The sequence below is a fragment of the Wolffia australiana genome, chromosome 8 (assembly GCF_029677425.1).
Source record: "Wolffia australiana isolate 7733 chromosome 8, ASM2967742v1".
NCBI classification, from domain to species: Eukaryota; Viridiplantae; Streptophyta; class Magnoliopsida; order Alismatales; family Araceae; genus Wolffia; species Wolffia australiana.
Genome location: NC_135842.1, coordinates 17,373,038 through 17,397,990, shown reverse-complemented (window position 1 = coordinate 17,397,990; position 24,953 = coordinate 17,373,038). Strand labels below are relative to the sequence as shown.

Here is a 24,953-nt window from a genome sequence, read left to right as displayed (position 1 = left end):
ACCCACTTGATAAGTTGAGTTTTTGGCTCATAAGGTGACAATTAACACCTTATGCTCTATACGATATAAAGGACTATATCAACTCTCCAAAGGAATCTTTACAATCATCTGCCATCATGTTGTGGGGTTCAAAAGGCCTTGATTTAGATGAACAACTCAAAATGATCGGCAATAGAATACTTTTAAAAATCATTATGGCATCAACAAAACCATGAAACCAATGACATCGGTACGGATCGCTTCCGTAATTCCTTTAATCTTCAAATGAGTCTCGTGGAGCTGCTCATGTGTGCAGCCTCTAGAAGTATCCATGCGGTCCTCAGCACGTAGAATCTCCTCCTTCATGTTGACAAGCGCTATTGAACCTCTGTAGAGGAGCCATAGTGAGAAGGAAGAAGGAAAGCCCCTATACAATTTTGGCCTGGGTGAATTTCATTCAGGGTCTTCCCCTATTTATACTTCATGGGTATTTTTCATAAAAAACCCCAAAACTTAAGTATATCTTCCAACATCCAATGACCATTTGCATGTGACATTCTAGACCCATGTATTAGCCTAGTTAATGACTCCAGCAGCCCAATAACCTTTATTGGCCTTCCAAATTAATGAACATGTTCCATTACTTTACATGGAACGAGATATGGAATCTATGATTGGCTTGTTAGCCACATATATTTCCATAATGTGCATGTATAATCCTCAATCTCTATGAAGTTCCCAAATAACTTAGGGTATGGTAAACATCCAAACCCTTATCAGTCATTTTAGTTAGTACTGATGTTTGGCAAACTCATTGTAGATCATATTTTTTGATATGTTCATAACCCTAGCAAGGGATATTTAGTCTCATATTGTTTAAAATAGTGAAAAATAAGAAGAGGGATTCAAGACCACCAAGGACCAGTATAAAGTTGAAGGAATGATATGAGGAGGGCAGGGGGTGAAGTAGGTCTTTTAAATTTTATTCAATCCAATCTAGTGACCTATGTAAAATATGTTCTGCCTCTCTAGGGAATGGTTTATAGGAATGGCAGACTCATTTAAATTTATACACATAAGGCTTGCCCTTATTTCTATCTAGGGGTACATATCTCAAGGTGATGATAAGCCATAACCACTTTTGCGTGAATGCCCACAGAAAAAACTTGTAAATAAGGCTTAACAAGGACGCCAATGAAATAAAAAATTGGCAAACTATTCTTCCTTGATCCCCAAAGTCTCTCGTGAGTGATGATGCTCAACCTCTGTTAACTTGGCTTCCAAAGCCTTTTTCTTCTTTGGCCCTCCAAACCTTCACCTAGTTAACCCCAAAGTCTAGTAGGATACCCTGACATTTATATATTTAGTTCATTAAAATACTCACAAATATGAAAATAATTTCAAGCATATTTGATATCCCATCAACTATAACAAGATGGTTCAATATTCCTTGATTTTACCATGGTACCCACTAAAACAACTAAACTCGAGGCACGGAAGCGGTTCATATATGAGGATGAAGACGAGCGTGAAGATAAAGACGAGCGAGCGGGACCTTTTCTCGAGCACAGAATAGGAAATTGAGAGCTAGAGCTAGTGGGGAATCAATGCTCCGGACCGAAGATTCCTCTGACACCTGGCTTTCTCCGAAGCACATTAGCTTAGCTGCGCTCAATAGGTTCTGAAATAATTGTTTCTGATTAAAATAAGAAATTTTCTGATAAATTAGAACTTGCGACACTCCCACTCCAAGATACACCTGCTGAGAAAGATGCATTGCGATTTCCCCTTCTGTGGAGGCACCTCTGCCTCACACCCGGAACGGGAAGATGATTTAAATTTAAGCTTTATCAGGATAAAATTCACAACCAGTTGAAGTTGTGTGAAAATAAATCTTCTTCATTTGAAATCTGGTCACAATGCTTCTAGATGTTTCCTCTTCTTGTTTGTAACATTTAAAATCATGAATAAAATATCTAACAAATAAGGAGTACCTCAAGAATAAATAGGAGTTAATTTTGTGATGGTTCTTTGAGTCAATCTCCTGTAAATTGCCTCACAAGTTGGATATCTCCTTTTCTTTGTGATTTTGAGATGCTCTATATTATTCTCTTGTAATTTCGTTCAAACTGTATCAAATCACACAATTCTAGATAATATGTATTTTATGAATTTTATAACAAATTGATGTGTCCAATAAATATTCAAGAATCATTGGTATAAATCTCTAGATGATGTATGATATTTAGACCAAACTTGTGGGCAACATGCATTCTAGGGCTCCAAGAGGCTAACCTTAGATCCATATATTCTGTCGGGATATATGGATCTAAGGTTAGTTATTGGATTTACTATATGGAGATATCGTTATTGGATTTACCTTCTGATTGACAGCTCCCATCGCACCACGTGTCTCCCTAGGGAAAAAGACAAAATAGAGACAAAAGGAATAAAATAAATAACTAATTAAAAGGGCGTGTGATGTGGTGGTGCGTCAGTGCATGCCACGTCATCTCATTCTCTTACAATATATCAGAAAATGACACATGCCAGTTACATGTACATGTGGTGCCATATGCCGTGTGACATGTCAGCATAGCCACCATTGTTGATCAGTTAGAGGAAAGAGAGAAGGAAAAAAGTAATCTTTTTGCATTATAAAATAGCAAAAAATGTTCTCCTTTTTCTATTGAGCCATGTCACTCTGTGCTAGAAAAAAGTAAACATTTAATTTGTTAGCCTTAAATGCCATACTTGCATCTCTAGCCGTGATGTCATAACAATTTAGTTTAAATGATTGGCTGATGCCAATCATTAACTGGGTTAAATGATGGGTTGTATCCAATCATTATCCTAAATCCTTGCTGGTCATTGTTCGACGCATCAAACAGTGACACGTGGCATTGCCAAAACAAATAAATCTGTAAATCTGGTCAGATTACACTACTACAAATGCATGTTATCAATATGCCTTTATAAATTTTGAATTGAAAAGGGAAATTTTTTTATTTTCACAAAACCAATGCCAAATGTAATTCATATGAGGAAAGATTGGACATGATAACTGCTTTAATTTCAAATGGCACAATTACAATTTTGACATTTACTTCATAATCCATAAAAGGTAAATCCAATAACTATATTTTCTAAATTAATTTAACATTTGAAATTCATACAAAATTATTTTAGCTATCTTAAACCATCTTATTCAAAATATAAGTATTTAATTTTCTTAAACTATATGTAAGGTCTTATAAAATAATCTCTTGATTCAGATATCAATAATCAAAGTACATAGAGAAGTCAATCTTGACCACCATGTTTCAGTGGCCAAATGTTGTTGGAATCTATGAATAGCTGGCCAGTGACGTAGGACCATCCTATCAACATGTCATTACACTATCAAGGCCTAAATAAATGATTTTCCATGCTGACCAGGTGGTCAAAAATCACATATATTTATGTACATGAAGGTAGTCATTCAATGCATGTATGTGTTGCATAGTTTGAACAAAATAAAGTAATTTATCTTCATATGCATTATTCCTGATTTGAATAATTGAACTAGTGTAAAACAGTTTAATGAGGGTTGAGTCTTGAGAACATCAAATTAGTTCAATAAAACTATACTTTTATACTTCATTTTTATTGCTTATTTTTTGGTTTGTACTTGAAATATTTCACCCTTTAAGGATAAAATGAAAAGCTTATAATTTATTTCCTAATCTCTCATTTATGAATTTTATTTATTTATTAGACTAACCCCACTTCCCTACTTATACTCAATCAGATTTCTTACGTCTTCTTGGATTTTTGTTTGAAATAAAACACTTAGAGGAATAAAATGGTGAATTTGGATCCAAATGGGAGTAAAATAGAAGCCCAAGCCATCTCCTATGCCATAAAAGAGACCCAATACATTCAAAGTCTATTCTTGAAGCCCATTTAAGTCTTTTTTAAGAACTGTGCAACTAAAAGCAATAGTTGTAGTACTATGATACGACTTGAACTTGAAGTGTCTAATTTCAAATTTGAGAACCAAGGGATGTGGATCCATGTTGGAAATAGAGTAATCCTAGCCCTCCAAATCCCCCCCTTGATTAAATGCAATGGATAGGATAGTTAGGGCACTGCTATTTAAATTCTTCTCCCCTATCTTTGTATCCCATCTTAAATTTCTGCTCTCATCTTGTTGTTGGTGGCCTAGTGCATCAGATTTATTTGATTCATTCATATTTTACAAAAATGAGGGAGAGACAAATCAAGTTTCATCAAGATTCTTCAAGAAAACAGTACCACTTGTCCCTTGGGGAAAGTGGCGACATGGATTGTATGATCTCCGTTATGTCTGATTTGAATTTTCTCACCTTTTTATCTAGTTAAACATTCCTTTGTCCAGTTAGATTCTCAATTAGTAAATGTACCAGAGACCTAGAGTGGGTAAAGCTGAACTAATTATTGATTTGATTAACAACATTGCTAAAGATCATGTAGGTTTATCTGTATTTCTTTGGTGGTGTAGGTGAATGTTCCCTTTTAGGTTCTAAAATAAGTTGACATATAAATAAAAGAGAGTTATTGATGAATGAGATACTGCATAATAAAAATTAGCTCTCATCTATTGTAAGATGAATGAACAGCAGGGTTTGGTTTGACAACCTTAACCATGAATGAATTCATATGGAATGTTAATGAACATGATGATGGTCTATTCATTGAAAATATTTTTTAATTTTTCAGATTGGACTCTCATTACCTATTCCGCGGGGATAGGACTCTTACCATGTATTAAGAAAAAAAATTAAAATATTTTGCATAAATCAAACGACATATTTTAAGCAAAATTCTGGCTCATACACTTTTAATAAACCACTTTGAACATTCATCAAAACATTTGCTTCTGAATTTTACTAAAATAGGCCAAGCCATAATATTCAGATAAAGTGTTAATGTTATTCTCAAGTTCATTGATGGTTAATTTTAGATAGGTGACTAAAGTCCACTCCTAATGGAGCTCCAACTAACATATTCATATGTGAGGCTTTGAGATATGTATATCCAGGGCACATCAGCAAGACCTAGGGATATTTCATCAAATTAAATTGAGGTTCATGGGTAAATTTCTTCATTTACTAAAACTTTGTCAAAATATGACCTCTTGGCCTAAAGAAATTCAAGATTTTGAGTCTTTTGTGTGAACTTGTAATACATTTTCTAGATGATAGTCACAGACATTTTTAGATGTAAAATAATGGCTAACCCTATGGTTTGGGATGTGGTAAAAGGAAATCATTAAGGGCTAACCACATATGTCATTATTTAAAAATAAAGTAGTCCATGGCTAATGATAATCATAAAAAACATGCTAGTCTTCATTGTAATTTTGTGTATCTTCCTTGCTTATTCTCATTGCAATTATAAAAAATCCATGTTATTCTGGCATAAAATGTTTTATTACATTTTTAGAATGAAGTTAAAATTATTATATTTTTTTTTTATTTAACATAATTTTCTGATGTAAATTTCATAAATAAAATATTTTATACGTCAAAAATATCAATTTAGATTTACTTGAAATTTTCTAATGGTTACTTATATTTTTAGAATGATATTCTGATATTTCTGGGTTTTCTGGTATTTTATGAAATTTTCTGACATTAAATTCATAAATAACATAGTTTTATAAGTCAGAATAAATAATTTTCAATTTATTTAAGTATTTGTAATGAATATTTTACTTGTTCAACTCTAAGAATTCTGTGCCACACTGGCAATCTGCCACACAAATCAGAGTATAGAGAAAGTTGTAGAGGGAAAATCGGATAACTCAGTTTGCTTCAAACTGAAACAAAGATATCTAATGATCCAAATGGATTTTTAGGCTGAAATTTGCAGCATAGTTCCACATTTCCCTCCTCTATTTTTACACCATTTGGATCTATAAATAGAATCCTTCGTCATTGAAAACAAAGCACCCATGGATTATGTTCCTAATCATGATTAATAGAGTGATTTGCTCATTCTAAATCTCATTTGGTTCCATTCTTGTACTTCAAGAGCAAAGGATTGAAGGAGTGCTATTTAGATCAATACACATGAAGAAAAGGTACCACTTAGCCTGTAGGACATATCATGATGAGATTAGTGTGATCATCATTTTTCAACTCATATGTTCGTCCTTTTTCCTAGGCTATCATCATTGATAGCCTAGGTTTCACTATCACGCATGTGACCTCCAACTTCACTGCTCCTTAGTGCATATCATCCCTCATCTTCATCACTCTGGCGACAGCAAAGTTATTATCACTCACACTGCTCTGCAGCCCATCACCGTGTATCCACCATCATCTTCTTCCCAACCAGTACAGTATCTCTTCGATCCATTCCACACCACTAATGTCCATCTCCGTGTACCATCCTCCGGTGCTCCCGAAATGCCATCTAAGGTATTTCAAATTAGAATCAATTAATATTTAGTATTCTTTACCAAAAAAAAATTAATATTATCGAAATCATTCTATTAAATTTGAATAAATTAGGTTAAATAGGATTAATATTTTCTGACATTTCCATAATTATTTTGAATTACTTTTACCTATTTTTATTTCTATAAAATAAATTTAATTTCTAAAATAAATATAAAAATCCAAAAAACTAGAAAATATAGATAAAATGCATGTATTCGATACTTGCTCCATGTGGATTCAACCCATACTCACCCAATGCTTGTGCTGAAAATTACAAATATTCTTGTATAAAACAGAAGACTTGTATTGGAAATTACACATGGATGTATTTTGCGCTAATTTTTGTTCATCAGCTTAACATCATTAATTTCCTTTTGAAGAAATCAAACATCACTAACACAGAGTGCGAAGACATGATATCCAAACTAATCTACTCACAAAATAAAATGTGTGTATTGTTTCCGAGAAACTGAATTCATCTACTTAATACTATGGCTTTCCTATCACATTTCTTTACCAGATACTATGTTGTGAGATGGTTAGGTTTATTTATCTTTCTTGTACACATATTCATGAAATAGCCATATTTAGATGCATACTGCGCAAAAGAGAGTATGAAATTTATGATCCCCTTTTGGACATATATTTTTGTAAAATCCATTCAGTATATGAAATGCCTAAAAATGTTTTTTTAGTGGCACGAGTGACATCCTCTCCAGGTGCATCATTCAGCATCTATATAGATGACAACCACACCTAGGCATACTTCTCATTAATGTATTTCCTACTTGGAAAATACTGTGCCTGTCTACGTCAAGTTGAGGATAGTTCTCAACTTTTAAAGGTCCTATTCCATGCTACAATAAGGGATCTTACTCAAATAATGTCTAGTGGATAAGCCAAAATCGGGGTTAGTCAGAAAATCACCATACCTAAAGATATGAGAAAACTCCAACTTACATAAATGCTTTATTGAATCAGTTTATAACTTATCTAAGATATTTAATTTACTATTAATAAAGCAAACATATTTTTTATTGATGAGGCAACCCTTTTAAAGATGAAAATATCAACTAAAGGAACCATAATTTAATGTATTTTAGGGACTTACCATTCAACATAATATCTGATGCATCAAACTTTGCACCAGAAAATTTGTTGAGTTAAACCCCAGATAGAATCATGACATTCACTTTATTTTTCTAGAAAGAGCTACTAGATGTGCTCTTGTTTCAAAAAATGTATTTTAAATCTTTGGAGGTAATATTTATATCTTAATGGATTCATACATGTTGAAATTCATTTCAAACAAAAAGGAAGTAAAACCAGGAATCATTCAATGGTTTTTTTCATTCCAAATTTTCACTTAGATATTTGAGATGATGAGGATAGTTATCATTTAATGGTAAACCATCTGAAACCAGAAGGGTAGAGAAATAGCTACTAGATGTGATCTTTGAGTTTAAAAATTGTAACCTAAATCTTACAAAGGTAATATTTTTATCTCAATAAATCAATACACGTCAATATTCATATTCAACTAAAATGAAATAAAACCTAGAATCATTAAACGGTCTTTATCATTCAAAATTTTGATTTACATATTTGATAAAATGAGGCCAATTATTTTTGAAGGGCAAACAATCTGAGAAACCAATGACAAAGAGCTATTAAATGTGATATTTGGGTAGAAAAAATACCTTAAATGTTAAGTGGTAAGGTTTTTATTTAAACTGATGAACACACATTCAAGCTCATTTTGCATTTAAAGGAAGTATAACCTAGAATCATTAAATGGCCTTTATTTTTGAAACATTTTACTTATAAATTTTAGATAATGATGCAAGTTATGATTCAATGGCAAACCATTTGAACCGACAATGATAATGAAAGAGCTACTAGATATGATACGTGAGTTTAAATTGTGTACCCTAAATATTACGATGTGACATGGTTATCTTAAATAATATCGAATTAAAATGTGGAATCATTAAATAATCTCTTGTCATTCAAAATTTTAATTCATAAAATTTTGATAATGATGCTAGTTATAATTCTATGTCAAACCTTCTGAATCTATAATGACAGACCAAGAACAAATGGATGTGATCTTTCAATTGTAAAACTATGGCCTAAATATTAGGAGGCCAGATGGTTATCTTAATTGATTCATACACATTAATATTCATCTTGAATAAAAAATAATGCAAGTATAGAATCACTAATTTGTTTTTACATTCAAATTTTTGACATATAACTTTTGGATATTTAGGTCAGATATAATTCAATACCAAAAGCCATATCAAGCCGCAATAACAAATGAAGACCTACCAGATGTGATTTTTCAGTTGAAAAGTTATATCGTAAATATTACAAGGTAAGATGGTTATCTTAAGTGATTAAACCACATCAAAATTCATTTTGGAATTCAAATGAAATGAAACCTAGAATTATGAACTGGTTTTTATCATTTTAAAGTTTGACTTATAAATTTGAGATGATGAAGGCAGTTATAATGTGATCCCAAAACATATGAACCCACAATGATAGTGAAAGAGCTACTAGATATGATGTTTGAGTTAAAAATTTGTACCCTAAATCTTAGAAGGTACAATCTAGAATCATTTTCATGTTAAACCTTTCTCTCTCTACCATCTGTGGTATCAGAACTATAAATTTACTCTCTCATCTATGTAAAAAAGCCCAACCTTAGATTTTATTCCTAATTAATTTTAACATAGTGATTTTATCGGTCTTGACTTTAAAGAGTGAAGGATTGAACAAGCAGTGATCCAATTAATGAACACAAACAGAAGTAATAAAGGGAATATGATAAGATGACGCTTGTCAAATATTCAAATAGCTGAGTTGGTAGATAAAAGGAGCAAAAAAATTTCGTGTCACCAGTTCAAATATGGTTCCTAAAAAATAATTAATTCTCAAAAGAGTATAATAGTAATAAAAATTCAGCAATAAAGAAAAGCCTGAATAAAAAGTACCAGTCAACACTTTGGGCACCTCGTGACGAGGTTGGCATTTCATCAAATATCATTTCATCATCTTTTTTTCTAGTTGGTCATCCTATAGAATAGCCTAAGTTCTCATTTATCTATACACCACCACAAACTATGTCACTCATGGGCGTGTATTTACCATCCACATCACTCACTCCACTCCACCTCTTGCCAATGCATAGCTGCCACCATTTCCATCACAATCATTGTTGGTGTTAGTAGAAGACTCTAAGGATATCAGACCTTGAGAAAATTATTTTTTCTCCAAGTGCATGATAATATGCTTGACAGAAAGATGAGATCCAGACCTTGCATTGACATTAAAGAGTATAGAAATCGATGATGGGGGAGTACTAAAACCATTCTTGAATAAAGAGCTTGGTCATAGAAGGGAATCAGAAAAAGTCAAAATTTTGGGACAAGTCAGGGGTTTTCAGCAACTTTCTCCATCTTTACTAACCCAAAAACCTTTTCCCTGCATTTTGCAAAGAAAGATTTACTTTCTCCATCTTCATGAGAGATAAATTTGTTGACCAATGAGCGAACTTATCCGTCAAAGACTTGGTTTTTGCAAAGTTCCTCTATTTGTTTCATAGGAATTCACCCTTCTGAAAACCTTCACACTTACAAATCTTCATCTTATTTTCTGAAATTTCTTCAAACTTGCATCCTTTAAAAAACCATTTACATTTAAGTAAAACATTGGAAGAGAAATATTAGCATGTCAAGTGTATCAAGTTTAAAGCTGGCTCCAAGGGTAAGAGGTGAGACATTAACCAAATCTTTTCAGTAATTCACAAAATTATTTCAGCCAAACAAATTATCAACACTGGCTGTAAAAAATGGGGGGAAGATAAATAGGGTCAGATAATTTTCTAAAAATCAAAAACATTCCATTAAAACCATCTAATAACTTACACATAGTTTACTCCTAAAGTTACCAAGGGTACGAGGAGAGTCATTTGCCAAATCTTTCAAGTGATTCAGAAAATGATTTCAACAAAATAAATTACCAACACTGGTTGTGAAAAAAAAGGGGGGGAAGATAAATTAGGTTATAGATAATTTTATATAAGTAAAAAACATTCCAATAAAATTCTCTAATAATTTACATATAGTTTACTCCCAACGTTACCATTTTCTTCTTCCTCTCCGCTGTTGCCTCCATTTTCCCAGAGAACGCCGAGGTTGGACAAGGTTCTGCCATGACGGAGGAGAGCTGCCCGAAGCTTTCAGATGAAGCTGGGGCGGCGGCAGTGGTGAAACAAAGGTCAGTCGGTTTGTGGGTCTTGATCATGTCTGATTCCGCGATTCGGAATTCTCGTGGGGAAGATCTGAATATTCAAATTTCGGTTCTTTTGGAGAACTCTCATGAATTTGTATAAAATATTTCGATTGCGCTATTTGGGTTAAGGTTAAACCTTCTGATGAGCGGATCCCTCCGTAGTTTCTATGATGTTTGTTTGAATTATTAATCGTCGGGGGTGATGGTGGATCAATTTGTATGAATTATTACCAGGGCTATGGATTTCGCCGTTTTCGATTCTTACTGTTAAATTAACAATCAGCTTTTTTCGGTTCTTACTGGAGTTTCTATGATTCTTTGCCTAACGTTCTGCAGTTAGATAATTATCTTGGAATCAGGGACGTCTCACAAGTTGCTAACATTTCGGATTAGAGATTTCCCATCCTAAATTTTGACTAGCTATCTCCTGATTTCAGGAGAAAGAGAAAGTGGGATCAACCTGCTGAATCATTGTTTTCCTCTGGACTGGCGTTATCTGGCTCTCTTCCTATTGATATTGGAAGTCTTAAGGGAAATATTGTGACGCCGTCTTTAAACTCTGCGTTGGTGAGCTATGTAATTTCGTTTATCTGTAAACCTTTCTCGTTTAAATTATGAATATAATGTATTTTGAGGACCCCTTTTAATCATGAGGCTAGTAACTAGATCAGCCAGAGCATCAGTTTCACCAGAGTTGATTGTTACTGGCGTTACTTCCCTCGTTGAAAATAAAATGCGGCCACAATATTATGTATTTCGTGAGTTATTGTATTTTGGAAAAAATTTAGGTGAAGATCCAAGATGAATTGATTGCCCGAGAAATTGTCATCAACGATGCCGATGCTTCTGTGCGGGCTAAACTTACAAAGCGTCAAATGCAAGAAGATGTATGACAATTGATATTTCCTTCCCTGCACTCTGCTTAATAAAATATTGATAGAAATGTGTATTTTCAGATTCAAAGATCAACTGGTGCGGTGGTGATAACCAGGTGAGTGTTTAGAAAGAGGAGAGGCGATGACTTTAATATGTTCAATTGATAGGGAACAGTGGTTTATTTGATTTCTTTAATGTACAGGGGCAAGTACCGTCCTCCAAATGTGTTGCCTGACAATGAGAAACCACTGTATCTTCATATTTCGGCTGGAGCTAATGTATGTAATTCAAAATTCAAAGAATCTCTGTTTATGTTTCTGACAGTGAACCTTTTTGCGTTGTATCAGTCCTGCCATATATCTTTATATCTTCAATTGATAACTCATCAAATATAGTTTTTTGGCTCATCCTGATTTCCATTAAGTTTTTTGGGGAAAGGATACATTCTCGAAACCCATTGGTAGATGATGACCAGTGTAATAGACAATTTCAAATGAATCTTGATGAGTCGAAAATAGAATGGTTGAATTCCATTCTAATGAGTGGGGGGAATGCAAGAGAGAAAGAAAGGAGACAGGAGACGAAGATAAGGAAAAGGAAGATACAGAAAATAAGACTCAACTCATTCATCTTGGCTGCCCTCCTAAAGGGGGGGTAGCCCTATTTAAAGGAAAAACATGCAGGGGAAGAAGATAGCAAAAATATCCGTAAGATATGATGGGAATCATAGCAATACTCCCCCCTTCAAAGAAAAGTTGGGCTCAAACTTATGGTCCTTGGCTGCCTTAGTGGGCCCGGATTACATCTGAATGGACCATGAGCTCAGTTGAAGTCGGAGAGTGTGCCCTATTATGGCTGGACTGCAGCTCAGTTGTGGTAGTGTAGCTGCCAATGCATTTTTGTCGAACACCTGGCTTGTGCCATTCGTGGTGTGTCCATGCTTGTGGTATGCCCAATCATTTTCTGTAACAATTGGCAGACATTAGTTTGACAGTGCTTTTGCAGGGCTCCTGCTTATCATGCTTCGCATATGTGTTAGAGTCCTGATGAGATAACCGATTCTTGAAATCGCAGGGTTATAAATACCCCCTTGTAAGGTCATTAGAAGGTCTTTTGATGAATGATTACCCTGTGGTTTATTGGCACGAGTAGCTGTACCTGGCTTTCGTGAGGGCAAGGACCCCCGATTTGGAGGTTCTTGAGAGTTTGTTCTCCTATCGCTCTCTCCTCTTCTCTCTTACCTCTTCCATCTCTCCTATTCTCCTATCTATCCCTCATCCCATTTCTTGATTTTGTTAGATTTCCATGGGGATCGTAACAATGTGCTTCTGTGGCAATCGGCCACGCTGTAATGGTATGCCTTTGGGTGCATTTGGGTGAATATTTGTTGGCCACGCCTTGTGTCCACGAGCCCACGCCCATATCAGCATTGTGTCAAGCACCTGCTGGGTGTGAGTGATATGCATTGTGCACCTGAGTGATATCCCTCTGCTTGTGCACCTGCCCTCTTAGGTGGAGGTGGGAACTCTGGTGGTGGTGTACGAACAATTATACTCTTCGTTTATCATCCTATGTCAAACCTGCTCGATACCATGTTGATCTTTGAATAAACGGAGGAAAGAGGAGGCAGTGCAACGGGTGGAGCACGTGCCTCAGGAGCTTGAGATAAATGTTAAAATGGCTCACTTGATATGAGGGTTTCGTCTGCCTTTATAGTTTTTGTACAATCTCATAAAACCCCGACTGAAGTGAGGAATAGAAATTGTACGCTGCCTTCTAAGAGCTATCTCTTGTTTTGTTGGAAGAAATCCGCTTTCTATTGGACTTAGAGCTTCTATCATCTATTTATTCAGACGTTCTTCAGTTAATTTCAGCTTATTGGCTCTATATTCTAGGACTCTTCTTGCATGTCAACTATAACTGATTATTGCGATGATCAAATAGAATGCATCAACTCATTTCCCTTCTGCGGAAGCTATAATGAAACCTAGTTGGTTACGTGATCAGGTTTTCCAAATGTTTCTTGGGTGTACAAGATAGAAAGACATTGTAAACTGGCTAGGTAAAATCCCAGAAAGTCATCTCTTGTTTTTTTTCATAAAATTCCTTCGTAATGGATTTAAAGCTTGTATTATCTACTTGTTTGGACATTAGTCAGTTAATTTTCATCTTATCAGCTTGTGTTTAATGATTATAAAATAGAGGTTGACCTCGATCTGCACTTGAGTCGATGAAGAAACGAACAGATAGTGATTGTAAATTGAAGATGCAGAAACTGATCTAGTTCTTGAATCAAAGAACAAACAAGAGAAGAAACAAGAGGCAGATTTTATTCCATAAGAAGTATCCAGCATTGATTAGGAGATCTCCTCTCCTTCTGGTTGTGGAGCCGCTCTGCTATCTCAGCGTCAGCTGTTCGCGGCTTTCCCAATTGGGAAGACTTCTTGAAGTCCTGAATTCTTGAATTCCCACCAGACTTGCATTTATCAGCTCTCAGTACAGACTACTTTATGCTCACATGCTGCTGCCAGTCTGTCATACCGAATCTTTCTCCTCTGATAGATTGTGGAGCAGAACCTATCACTATGCATGCACGTTAACTATACCTGAAATTCGAGTTAATTACACCATTCACCTAGTGTAACGCTTGATTGTGGGGATAAACTCATTTGTCTTATGTGTAACTTATAGCAAAACCTACTTGGTCACCCAATCAATCTAGGCTGTTTACATATGCTCTAAAGCATTTGTAAATGGACCAGATTTTGTTACTCTTCGCCTCAGAAAGCTTATGTCTTGGTTTTTTTATCTGTAGTTAAAACATACTGCCGAACGAATCAAAGCAGTTGATCGAGCAGCTTCCATGGTTGAAGAGATCTTGAAGCAAGGTCATAGTACTACATTAATTCCAACTTCTTTCTCAACCATCAATGCTGGGACACAGGTAAAAAATGGTGCGTATAGGATCATGTCAAAGTAGGTTTATGATCTCAATAATCCTTTTTATTGGTACCATTATAGGTTCTTCAGTCACTGACAAAATCCGTGTATCTTGGTTTTGACCCGGATCCATCAGTGAACATTGCAGCCCGCATTCGGGGACCAAATGTATGTTCTTTATTGGAAGACATTTTTGTGAAAAATTCCTAATCATAAGCATGTAATATTCATAAGTCTATACAGTTGTCTTTGTGTTTCATTGTTGCTGCTGTGATCTAATCTTTTAGCTCTCCCTAACATCCCCATGTGGTTGGGGGAGACTGTTTTTTTCTGCTGGTGGTGGTTTGCATTAATGTGCGCAGGATCAGTATATAAGTCACATAATGAATGAAACAGGAGCAACTGTGATGCTAAGGGGAAAAGGTTCCGGCACTGTTGGAATCTCAAACTCCGGAGGTAAAGTATTTAGTTTTCAATCATAAAACCCTCGGGTTCAATCTCTTGACTTTTCTCATGAAACTGTAGAGATGGAAGAGCCTCTGCATTTGTATATTTCGAGCTGTAATCATAAGAATCTTGAAGCCGCACGGATCCTTGCAGAAAACCTGTTGGATACAATTGCTCTGGAAGTTGGGGCTTCACGGTTGGCTAAGAAAGATCTCCTCTCTCAAATTTATGTTGTGCTTTACAAAGTTAAATTACTTGGTGTAGAATTTAAAACTTTTTGTGAGAATAGATGTTGTAGTATAAGCGGTGAAAAATAATTCTCGAACCATGCTAACCAGAGTAAGTTTATTTACATTATGAATTGTTCTGTAGTTAGTCTCTAATGTTTTTTATCAGTATCCACACTCGCTCATTGAGAGACATGTCCCGGCATCCGTTAGGGTTTTACAGTAGAAAAAGAGAATCCTTTCATTCGTACTCTATGACCTGTTCAACTACAGGTTACAAAGACAAATGGGCCTGACCCATTAATCGTCCTCAGGGACACATTACAAAAATAAAAAGATGGTTTAAAGAAATACAACATAAGTGAGTGCCTCAACAAAAGACTTTGCCAACACCAATGAAAATAATGATAGTATTCTGTTGCCAGGATGACGAAGATGAAATCTCAGCATCTGTTATCCACAGGCAGGATGACAATGTCTGTTTTACATCTTCGCCACTCGTCATCATCCATTTGTTAATCTTGCTCAGATAATGAGAGACGATGCCAATCATCATCTTCGTTTTCATTCGTCCGCAGTAGGATGACAAAGAAAAATCGTCATTGTCGTTCAAGCTGTGAACAACGGCAAGTTTTGAATCGTACACAAACACTGATAATTGATTAGGAAATAATTATGGCATTGTCTAACACTTGTTGTTCACCAGGATAGCACCATCAAAAGTGTATAAAGCTGTTCCTCCTCCACGGCAGTTGTTGGATGGTATTATAAGTACAGTCCCAGCATGTTCATCCATCAATGCGCCAATGTCTTCTTTCTCAAACCCTTCAATAGCAGCCCATGTTTCTGGGTCTTTTCCGGATAATGGTAATATAGGTCTGGGGGGAGCTAACTGTAGTTGGTATGAAGGAATCTATCCCCAAGCTACGCCTTTGCAACAAGTTGCCTCCGTTCTTAGAGGGACGCTGGTTTCTGCTAGTCCCCCTTCTATGGTTGCAACTGGTGGCACATCATTGTGGAAGAATTCATGTTCTGGTGAAGAAGCTAATAAACGTCCACAAAGGAGGAAATTTCAAGAACTGCCTGTCGTCTTGAATGGGCCAACTACATTCCATCAGGTATGTAAATGCTGTTTATTGACCTTTGAAATTGTTGGGTTGGGGCGCATTTTAAGGAGGGCGCGCATTCCCTGGAATATTTTGATATGTTCAACTTTAAAGATTTTTCATTCAGCCCAGTAATACAAACGATCAGTCAATTTATTCTCTTGGCTTGGTGCTGAATCGGAAAATCTGTTCAAAATTTGCTTGCTAACTCGATAAAATTGCTAATATTTCCACTGTTGTTCCAGGTATTTTGTCTGACCCTCTATGAAGCTGACAGGATGGCACTGGGTCTGTCTTCCAGTCCCTTGGTTTGCATTTTTCACAGGAACTGGAAACTTCCCAAGATCATGGCGCTTTAGATGCCTCCTAATTTTCAAAAAAAAAAGATGCCTCCTGATGCAGTTTTCGATTTCTTCTCAGCCGATGATCTTTTCACTCGCCATTTTTAAAAGGGTTTCTCATGAGTTCCTAGAACTCCGAGTGTCTTGCTTTTCCCTCTCTGTGGCGTCTTTTGCATATAATTCCAGAATAGTTTGGAATTATACTTACTCGCAAGGAAACATCATGGGTTTTAGCTCTCTCTATCATATAGGAGTATGTCTTCTGTGTGTTCACGAGGGAAATCATTTCTGTGTCACAATTAAGATATTTGATATTACTCATCCCTAGGTTGGCAGACAATGATGAATGCATCATTGCCATCGTTATAATTATCTGTGTTGGTATGAGACGATGCCAAATTAGTCATCAGGCGATTTGTATTAATGAAGAGGATGATTGTTTAAAAAAAATATTAATGAAGAGGGTGATTCATCATCAGCATTGTCCTCTTATCATCAGACAAAGGTGAACTCATCATCGTCATCCATTTTTGGTATGATATGAATGACAAGACAATGATGAGATGATGAAACAATGACAAATTCACCACCAAAAGCAGGTGCATGATGATAAAAGTGAAGAATTGTCATCATCATCTTCATTGTCCACTCGCCATATTTGTCCTAGGGGTCAAACCCTACTCAGTCTTTCTTTTTTCTCAGAATACAAGACAGCCCTTGGACTCCTCCCCCGATTGTTTGCCGCTGAGGAGACATCCATCCTCGCTGCCATCAAAGGCAGATCCATCGCCATCCAATGGGATATCGCCACCTCCTGCAAACACTAACTTGCCTCCTGTTCCAAAGTTCTCTGAACAGCTCAACCAGTCTTCCAAGACTGTGACTGCTGGGCCTGTCCCATGTAATTCCCAGCTCCAGATTTTCTCATTAGGAGATCAAATGATATTCACAGTTATATACTTACATACCATCTATTTTTGTTTGGTTTTTAGACCCTCTGATGAAGCTAATGGAATATGGAGATGAGGATGACGATGTGGAAGCTACGTCTGATGGCTAGTCACTGCCCAGCGCAGGAGCTGCTCTCTTACGTTTCTGGTCTGTGTAAGCTGTCCAGTTCATTGTCTTCTTTGCCTCTGAGCTATTGGTTGGGGTTCTGGAAGATTTGAGAAAAATTATAAGATGGCGTAGAATCGGTAAATATGATTGGTCAGCACAGAATGTGGGCCAGCTAAGGATAAGGGGTCAATACCAATCAATAAATGATCGGTGTTTGCTGTGATTATTTAACGCGAAACTACTTTGGAATCTGCTACTTTTGCTGATTCATGATAATGAGAAACTGGCCTTGTTTTAGACTGTTGCGCACTTGAATTATTTGTTGATTGTTATTATTGGGTTTTGAAGTGCAGGAAAGTGCCTCCAGTAATTATTTCAAGTAAATAAAGAACTGTACCTTACTGGTTGAATCATAACTATATTCACCATCCTAATATTCAAGCTATGTAGAGGTGAAATAGTAGAAGCTGATTTTTTGCTCACATTTTCATTAGGGGTGCTTCTCATGAGTAACTTTCTATTCCATTCTTTGAAAAATAAAATCAACGTTTTTTCTTGATTCCCTAGTAAATATTATCATTTTTCAAATACAGTAATATTGAGTTTTAGTCTGCTATTACCCAATATTGGGTTCTGTCTTTCGAATTTCAAGGCACACTGACAACGCAGCTGTAATCATTAACTCGAAAAATGACAGTAGTGGAATCCTATTATTATGGACCTATCTTTTAATTCCTTGTTTCTTGGTAATCAAAGCCCAAGTACATATGAACAAGTTCAAGCTTGATTAGTTATGCATATTAAGCAGAGTTCATACAGATGAAAAAATGCCCGTATATCCTTATCACTGTTTCTTGTATCATGTATATATCCTCATGAAGTTTTACTGTCTTCTATTTCAAGAAGTCAGCACTGTTAGCATGTTCCTTTGCATGAAAATTTTCTAATTATATGCTTTCAGAACTGATTTTCAAGATCTTACTTTAGAAGCAGAATCGTGAAGAAAATCTGCAGGGAAATGTTTATCAATATGGCATGCATGGTTTTCAAAAAGGTATAATGTCGAAGCATGAGTGATCCCCAGTCGTACCAAAGATTTACTTATATGATCTCCAATATGACCTCAATTCTTCAAGTAAACTTCAAATGTATATTAAGAGTGTTTGGAAGATGACACCCCTGGTAAGATGGTAGATGTTAGCAATGTGCAGGTAAGATCTTCTACACTATCACAAGAGAGGGTTATGTCAAGGAGGTAACTCAAAATTTGCAGCCTGCTGCCTATTTCAGAGAGAAAAGATGAGATTTATTTATAGTTCCTAATGTTGGTCTTCTCCTGTTGGGCCGTCTGTTGGATCTGTGTCTTCATTGATGCAGTATAGAATCGCTGCAGTGCTCTCTTATATGCACATTGTTTTAAAAAAAAAAAACTATCTTATATGCGCGCACACTTAGCAAAGCTGAAAATCTAGGAAAAGATTATGAATACATACCTCAACAACTGGACCAATATGCCTGAGGATGCAGTAAGGTCCAAAAATATTTGGTCCCAACTTTTACTTTGGTAACTTTGAGAGAGAGGCTTCATGAGATAACAGCATAATTTCAAAGACACGTCCCCGCCCCCACCTGGAACTCAAAGTTCCTTCAATGTTTGTCGCTTGTTCCTTCATCAAGGATTTAGCATTATCCGAGTGCAACTTTAGAAGATCCAACATTTGGCCATGGTCATCAAAAGTTGTGATATGGATCACCATGAGGCAGATCAGAGAAATTTATTTTGGTGCATAATGGCGATAATGGTAGCTCACTCAATGTAATGTCCAAGAAATAGACCTCAGTTATTCAAATTAACATCAAAGATGTGATCAAAGTTTTTGAAAGGTGATTATGGATTGAGATAAAGAAATAATAAGGAGAAGTATTATAGAAAGTAGAAAGAGTGGGGGAGGTAGTGTTCCAGTTGTAAGATATTATGCACCATCACAAGGAGAGGAATAGAAGATGGGGTAGGAATGAGATAACTCACAACTTAAAACTTGAGATCTTTGTAAGGGTGACAATCACAAATTAATGATTTCATTAATGCGCTTTTATTTCACATGTTGTTATTGAAATGAAATAACCACTAAAGTCCTTAAATCATATATATTTTGAGCCTATGGATTCTTTGGATTTTATTTGAATGTACGGACATTGGTGAACTTAAGGAGAACTTTTACAGGTAAATGGGAGAGAAAATTGACCCGCCAAGTTCGAAGGCAATAAAGGATGTGACGCATAAGCTGTACGGGACCATGAAATGGAAGCTCGTAGAGTTATTGGTAAATGTCCCCAGGGTTTCCCTGATGGTTGATGCGTGGACCGCCGAGAATTCATGTGGTCTTCTCGGCATCACGGTTCATTGGGTGAACAACCGGTGGGAACTATGCAAATGTGTACTTGCTATACGCAAGCTAGTGGGTAAACACAATGGCGAGAATATGAGCGCAGTAGTGATCCAAGCGTTGGAGGACTTCAAGTTGAAGACGAAGGTCGGCGACATCCACTCTGGCTTATTTTGCCATTCATAGTACCTTATTTCAAATCCAACATTTTTAGCATGCAGGTTGGATTTATCACTACGGACAATGCATCAAGTAACGGGCAGATGATACCACTGCTTGCAAAGGAACTCAAGGTGATTAATGACCATTTCATAGAGGACCGACATGTCATGTGTGTTGCCCACGTGTTGAACATCATCGTCCAAGCTGCATTGCAATCATTACGTGTAGTGGTGACCACACCTCCTCCGATGATGTTGACAGCAGCACAACTGAAGCATCTTATGACCTTGATTACGACGCTGATACAGACGATTTGGATGCCATGCGGAAGGCTGCGGCAAGTCATGCAGAAATGGTCATGCATGATAGCGACCTCGTCCTGGGGGAAGTGATAGCCCGTCTCCAGCGATTAGAGACAAGCATCTGAGCATCGACACAACGACGACAACAGTACGTAAAGACGGATAGAGATATGCAGAAGAATCACAACCAACTCCAATTAGATTACCCAACGCGGTGGAAAAGTACGCATGGCATGTGGCATGCCGCGTTGGAGAAGCAAGAAGTCGTGGATTTTATGGTGTTAAAAATCATGTCGGTGACAGATAAGGACATGAGAATCTCACGTGAATAGTGGGAAATATTGGTAGACTTTCGCGATATTTTAGGGCCTTTTTATAGGATGACAAAATATGTTAGTGGCTCGAAGACAGTGAGAGTCGTGGAAGTTATCCGCATCTTGAAGGCACTCATGCAACATATCGAAACAGCCTTGCTGAAGTTTGATATGGCTACCATATTCACATCGGGAAGAAGGATGACCGCTACTCAAATTATATTGATCCGCAAAGCTTGCGAGAGCATGAAGTCGAAGATGCTGAAGTATGAGAAGATGATTTTGACAAACCGAGCGACAAAAACAGTTGCAATTCTTGACCCTTTCAACAAGGGAGCATCACTTGATCCTAGTGGCATTCAGGATGCGCTGGCATTTGTCCACCTACATATACCCTAAAATGGTGAGCAAGACATAATTTATAGCGACCCCGGAGATGACAATTGGATTGCAGAACTTATTGATGGCATAGAGCCCCCTAGGGAGAAGAAACAACGAGTACCAACTTCATTTGAGGAATTGGAGGCGTATCTACAATCAACAGAGAGGAAGGGCAACGAGACAACGTTGGGATGGTGGCCACGCATAGGCGCACGAACCTACCTGCGACCTTCTACGCTTGCGCAAGAGTTTCTCTCAATATGTACAGCCAATGCCCCAGCAGAACATTTATTCTCTGCGGGACGTGCAGTCGTCATTTTGAAGCGGGCACGTCTTAATGCTGAAAGCATCGAGCTCCTGGTCACAATCAAGTGTCGGTTACGTGCCGAGAATGCTCTGATGTGCGATGGAGACAATGCAAATGACATTTTTGACGACAAAGACAAGTATAAGTCTTCACTCTTAATGTAATTCGATCGATCCAATGTTCTAACGTAATTTCAATGGACAATTTTTTTCAGCAGTCGCATTCTTGGAGGGAAAAATCGACTCGTCCATTCTTCCTCCCCAATCGGTGTCTTCCCGAGCACAAGTATTTTATTTTTTCACTCGCAATCTCAAAATCCCTGGCCTGGACCATTTTTTTATTTTCAAGTTGGACAGTACATCTTCATTTTGCTTCCTCAACGCGGACATTCTTCTTGAATGAGAAAATTTTGGGCATTTTCTCTATCATTATATTAATTTATTATATCTTTTATTGATGAAAGTTGTGACTAGTAAACTAAATGAAAGACATTTGGTGACTGGTGAGTCACTAAATCATTCATTAAATTATTAAAGAACTATACCTGAAACCCATTTTTGTCTTCAATTCATGCCTACTTTTCTGCTGACACAATAAAAAGATTTTCTGATGTTCCCAAGCTTCACTTCCCATGATTCCTATGGATTATTTTTCAGTGTAATTCCTTCTGCAGAATGGTTATTTTGATATCAATGATGGTTCTAATGATGATGCTGATACTGATTATGATAATGAGGACGTTGGTACTGATTATGATAGTCATTTATGATAATGATAATGGTGATAATGATAAATATGGTTATGATGATGAATTTATAGCCTTGTTCTGCATGAGGCACAATCTCCCAATCACGTGGATGATGACTCAAGATGAATTCTAATTGGCAGAATTCAAAATTTATGTTTTATCCCAATCTTCGCTCTCCTAATTTTGTTTGATGACTGATTTCCCACTCTGACTTTTTCATCTTTTATGGTTTTGTCTTGTTTATCCAAGATCGGTGGATCATCACTACCAATAGGATCATCATTATTTGAATATCAAACATCTTTGTTATCAGTATAATCTTCATCATTTTTCATTATTAACATTATCAACATCGTGTTCAAAATTATCCTTCCAGACTGATAATTATCATTGGGTTTATTTAGGATCATAGGCGATTTCGGCAAACCCAAGGTGGAAACGCAAATACAGTTTCGCAAACGGAGAACTCGGACACAGAGAAGAGCGACAACCCTGATGTGGGTGAGTGCCATCACGTTGGATCATCTTCAATGGCAGGTAACAGGGTTGATGGGGACTAATGTTTTTGGCTTCAATGGCCGAACCAGCACCAAGCTTTTGAGCTTGATTTTTCATGTTTCTGTAAGTTTTATGTAAGATGTTTGTTGATAATTTAGATGTGATGTAAAGGTCCTTGCTTCATTTTGACCGTCATCTGCGTCTTTGGAATCCCCAATTTCATTATCATTGAAGGCCATTCACCTCATTCACATCGACATTGGTTAGATCATTACCATCATCATCATCTATATCAGACAAAGAACAAGCTGGAAACTTTTGAACTTGATTTTTTCATTTTCCTGGCATATTTCATGTTGAATAATTATTAATAGTTTAGATGCAATCGGTAGATCATGTATTTATATTGAAGGCCATTCACCTCTTTTTGATCCTCGATTCCATCATCATTATCCGAATAATAGTAATCATCATCATCATAAATATGATCATCAGATGTATCCATGTTTTGGGGTCAATGGCAGAACTGGCTCATGTGGATAATTTTGGTGTGATGTATAGGTCCTTAATTTTGATGTTAGTCCTGTATTTTATCATCATAATCCTATTCATCTTCATCATCTTTTCAGTTAGAATCAACAACATGCTCATCAACATAATTAGCATAGTCATAATTTTTGCCAGTTTTAGTGGTAATATTAATTTCTTACAAAAAGTGGGAGCATTAATATTCAGTATCAGTGTCGTCATCTTCAGTAGAATCGCCATCCTTATTGTATATCATCATCAAAAGACAAATGACTATATTAATATTATTCATTATCAAATGAAACGATGACTTTTAAATCCATGAAAAGATTATTCAATTCTATGAAAGACTGCGTCAAAAATTTAATTATTGCATTTAGCTAAATATTAAAATTTCTAATCAAGAACTTAAATCTTAAATTACTTATATTCCCAAATTTACATCAACAATTTTCTTATCACAACATATCAAACCATGAGACAGTAAACACTACATTTTTCCAACAGGATATTAATTTATTACATTCTTATACTCATAATTTGCATTATTAAAAATATAACTATTAATTTTTATTCCGTAAAAAAAAAATTTCAATTCTATTAAAGTCTGTGTCAATAAATCCTTACTTTCTCGGTCAATAAATTAATTACTACAATAATTTCTTACATACCCTGCCAGCAAATTAATTACTTAACTGTATATAAAAAACAAATAAATGTTTTCACTTTTCTGTCAACAAATTAATTGCTATATTCTTCAATTTTTCAATGAAGAACTTATTTAATAATTTATCTATATTCCCAATTTTAAGCCAATAATTTGATTATCAGAACATATTAAACCATACGTCACAAAATCGTTCATTTTTTTCACATATCCCGACAAAAAGTTAATTCTTAAAATGTATTTAATAAAAAAATTCACTTTATCTATCCCCAAATTCATAATTAAATTTTATTAGTAATCCGTCATAGACATCATTCGTGATGGACCTTTCGTCACATCAAGCGTTTGGACCACCTCGTCACCGTCACGTCACTGTCACGTACAACCCCTCATACGTCACGTCGCCGTCAGGCCCCATAGACTTCGTCACCGTCACGTCACCATCACGTGTCTGTCACGGTGGCGTGTGTCGTGATGGCTGATGTTTGCCGATCTCTGCACACAATCATTAACCAGAAAATTACAAATTTCATGTTGTCTTTTGTCCATGTCACTTGGTTGCTATGTCATTCATGTCAACCCCCACAACTCATGTTGGCATATCCCTCATATCGTTCATGTTGACCAGTCACTCCAACATGCCACAACTTCATCCTATTTCCAGTTCATTCTTATGTATCATGTCACCATTTGTTACCACGTCATTCCTCTTTAATATCATCACCTATTGAGATTTCACTCATGCCTACTATGTCATACGTTATAGCAATGTCCCTCATATCTTCCATGACGTCTCTAGCTAAGACTCCATAGCTATTTCCACTTCATCAATTGTTTCCTCATCATCTCCTATTGCCACATCGCTCCTACCTGCCATGCCATCATGACATCACATAATGTCATGTCTCTCATTCATGC

General features: G+C 36.3%; 1 protein-coding gene and 1 long non-coding RNA gene across 4 annotated transcripts; both read left to right on the top strand.

Annotated features, from left to right (window-relative positions):
- The first annotated feature begins 10,574 nt into the window (after window positions 1-10,574).
- RIK (RS2-interacting KH protein) lies at window positions 10,575-18,038 on the top strand. 3 transcript variants are annotated; one of them, XR_013582246.1, is made up of 13 exons: window positions 10,575-10,730; window positions 11,183-11,312; window positions 11,534-11,632; window positions 11,702-11,736; window positions 11,824-11,899; window positions 14,437-14,565; window positions 14,643-14,729; window positions 14,924-15,017; window positions 15,087-15,204; window positions 15,942-16,353; window positions 16,587-16,629; window positions 17,385-17,583; window positions 17,675-18,038. XR_013582246.1 is itself a non-coding variant. In XM_078579295.1 (12 exons), exons 1-12 carry the CDS (start codon window positions 10,666-10,668, stop codon window positions 17,740-17,742), a joined length of 1,512 nt encoding a protein of 503 aa, XP_078435421.1. In that variant the 5' UTR covers window positions 10,575-10,665; the 3' UTR covers window positions 17,743-18,038. The 3 variants fall into 3 exon arrangements, 2 of the variants coding, with proteins under 2 accessions (XP_078435421.1, XP_078435422.1); XM_078579295.1 differs by lacking the exon at window positions 16,587-16,629; XM_078579296.1 differs by lacking the exons at window positions 16,587-16,629; window positions 17,675-18,038 and having other exon boundaries at window positions 17,368-17,577.
- Window positions 18,039-19,994: 1,956 nt separating this feature from the next.
- Window positions 19,995-23,027, top strand: LOC144706379 (uncharacterized). The gene is made up of 3 exons (XR_013582247.1): window positions 19,995-21,733; window positions 21,809-21,879; window positions 22,747-23,027. It is a non-coding gene; the product is annotated as an uncharacterized LOC144706379 (long non-coding RNA).
- Window positions 23,028-24,953: the final 1,926 nt, after the last annotated feature.

Coding starts and splice junctions, on each gene's coding strand:
- RIK (XM_078579295.1), top strand. CDS start 10,666: ATGACGGAGGAGAGCTGCCCGAAGCTTTCAGATGAAGCTGGGGCGGCG. Junction 11,900..14,436: donor ATATTTCGGCTGGAGCTAAT/GTATGTAATTCA, acceptor TTTTATCTGTAG/TTAAAACATACTGCCGAACG. Junction 16,354..17,384: donor GGCCAACTACATTCCATCAG/GTATGTAAATGC, acceptor CTTTTTTCTCAG/AATACAAGACAGCCCTTGGA.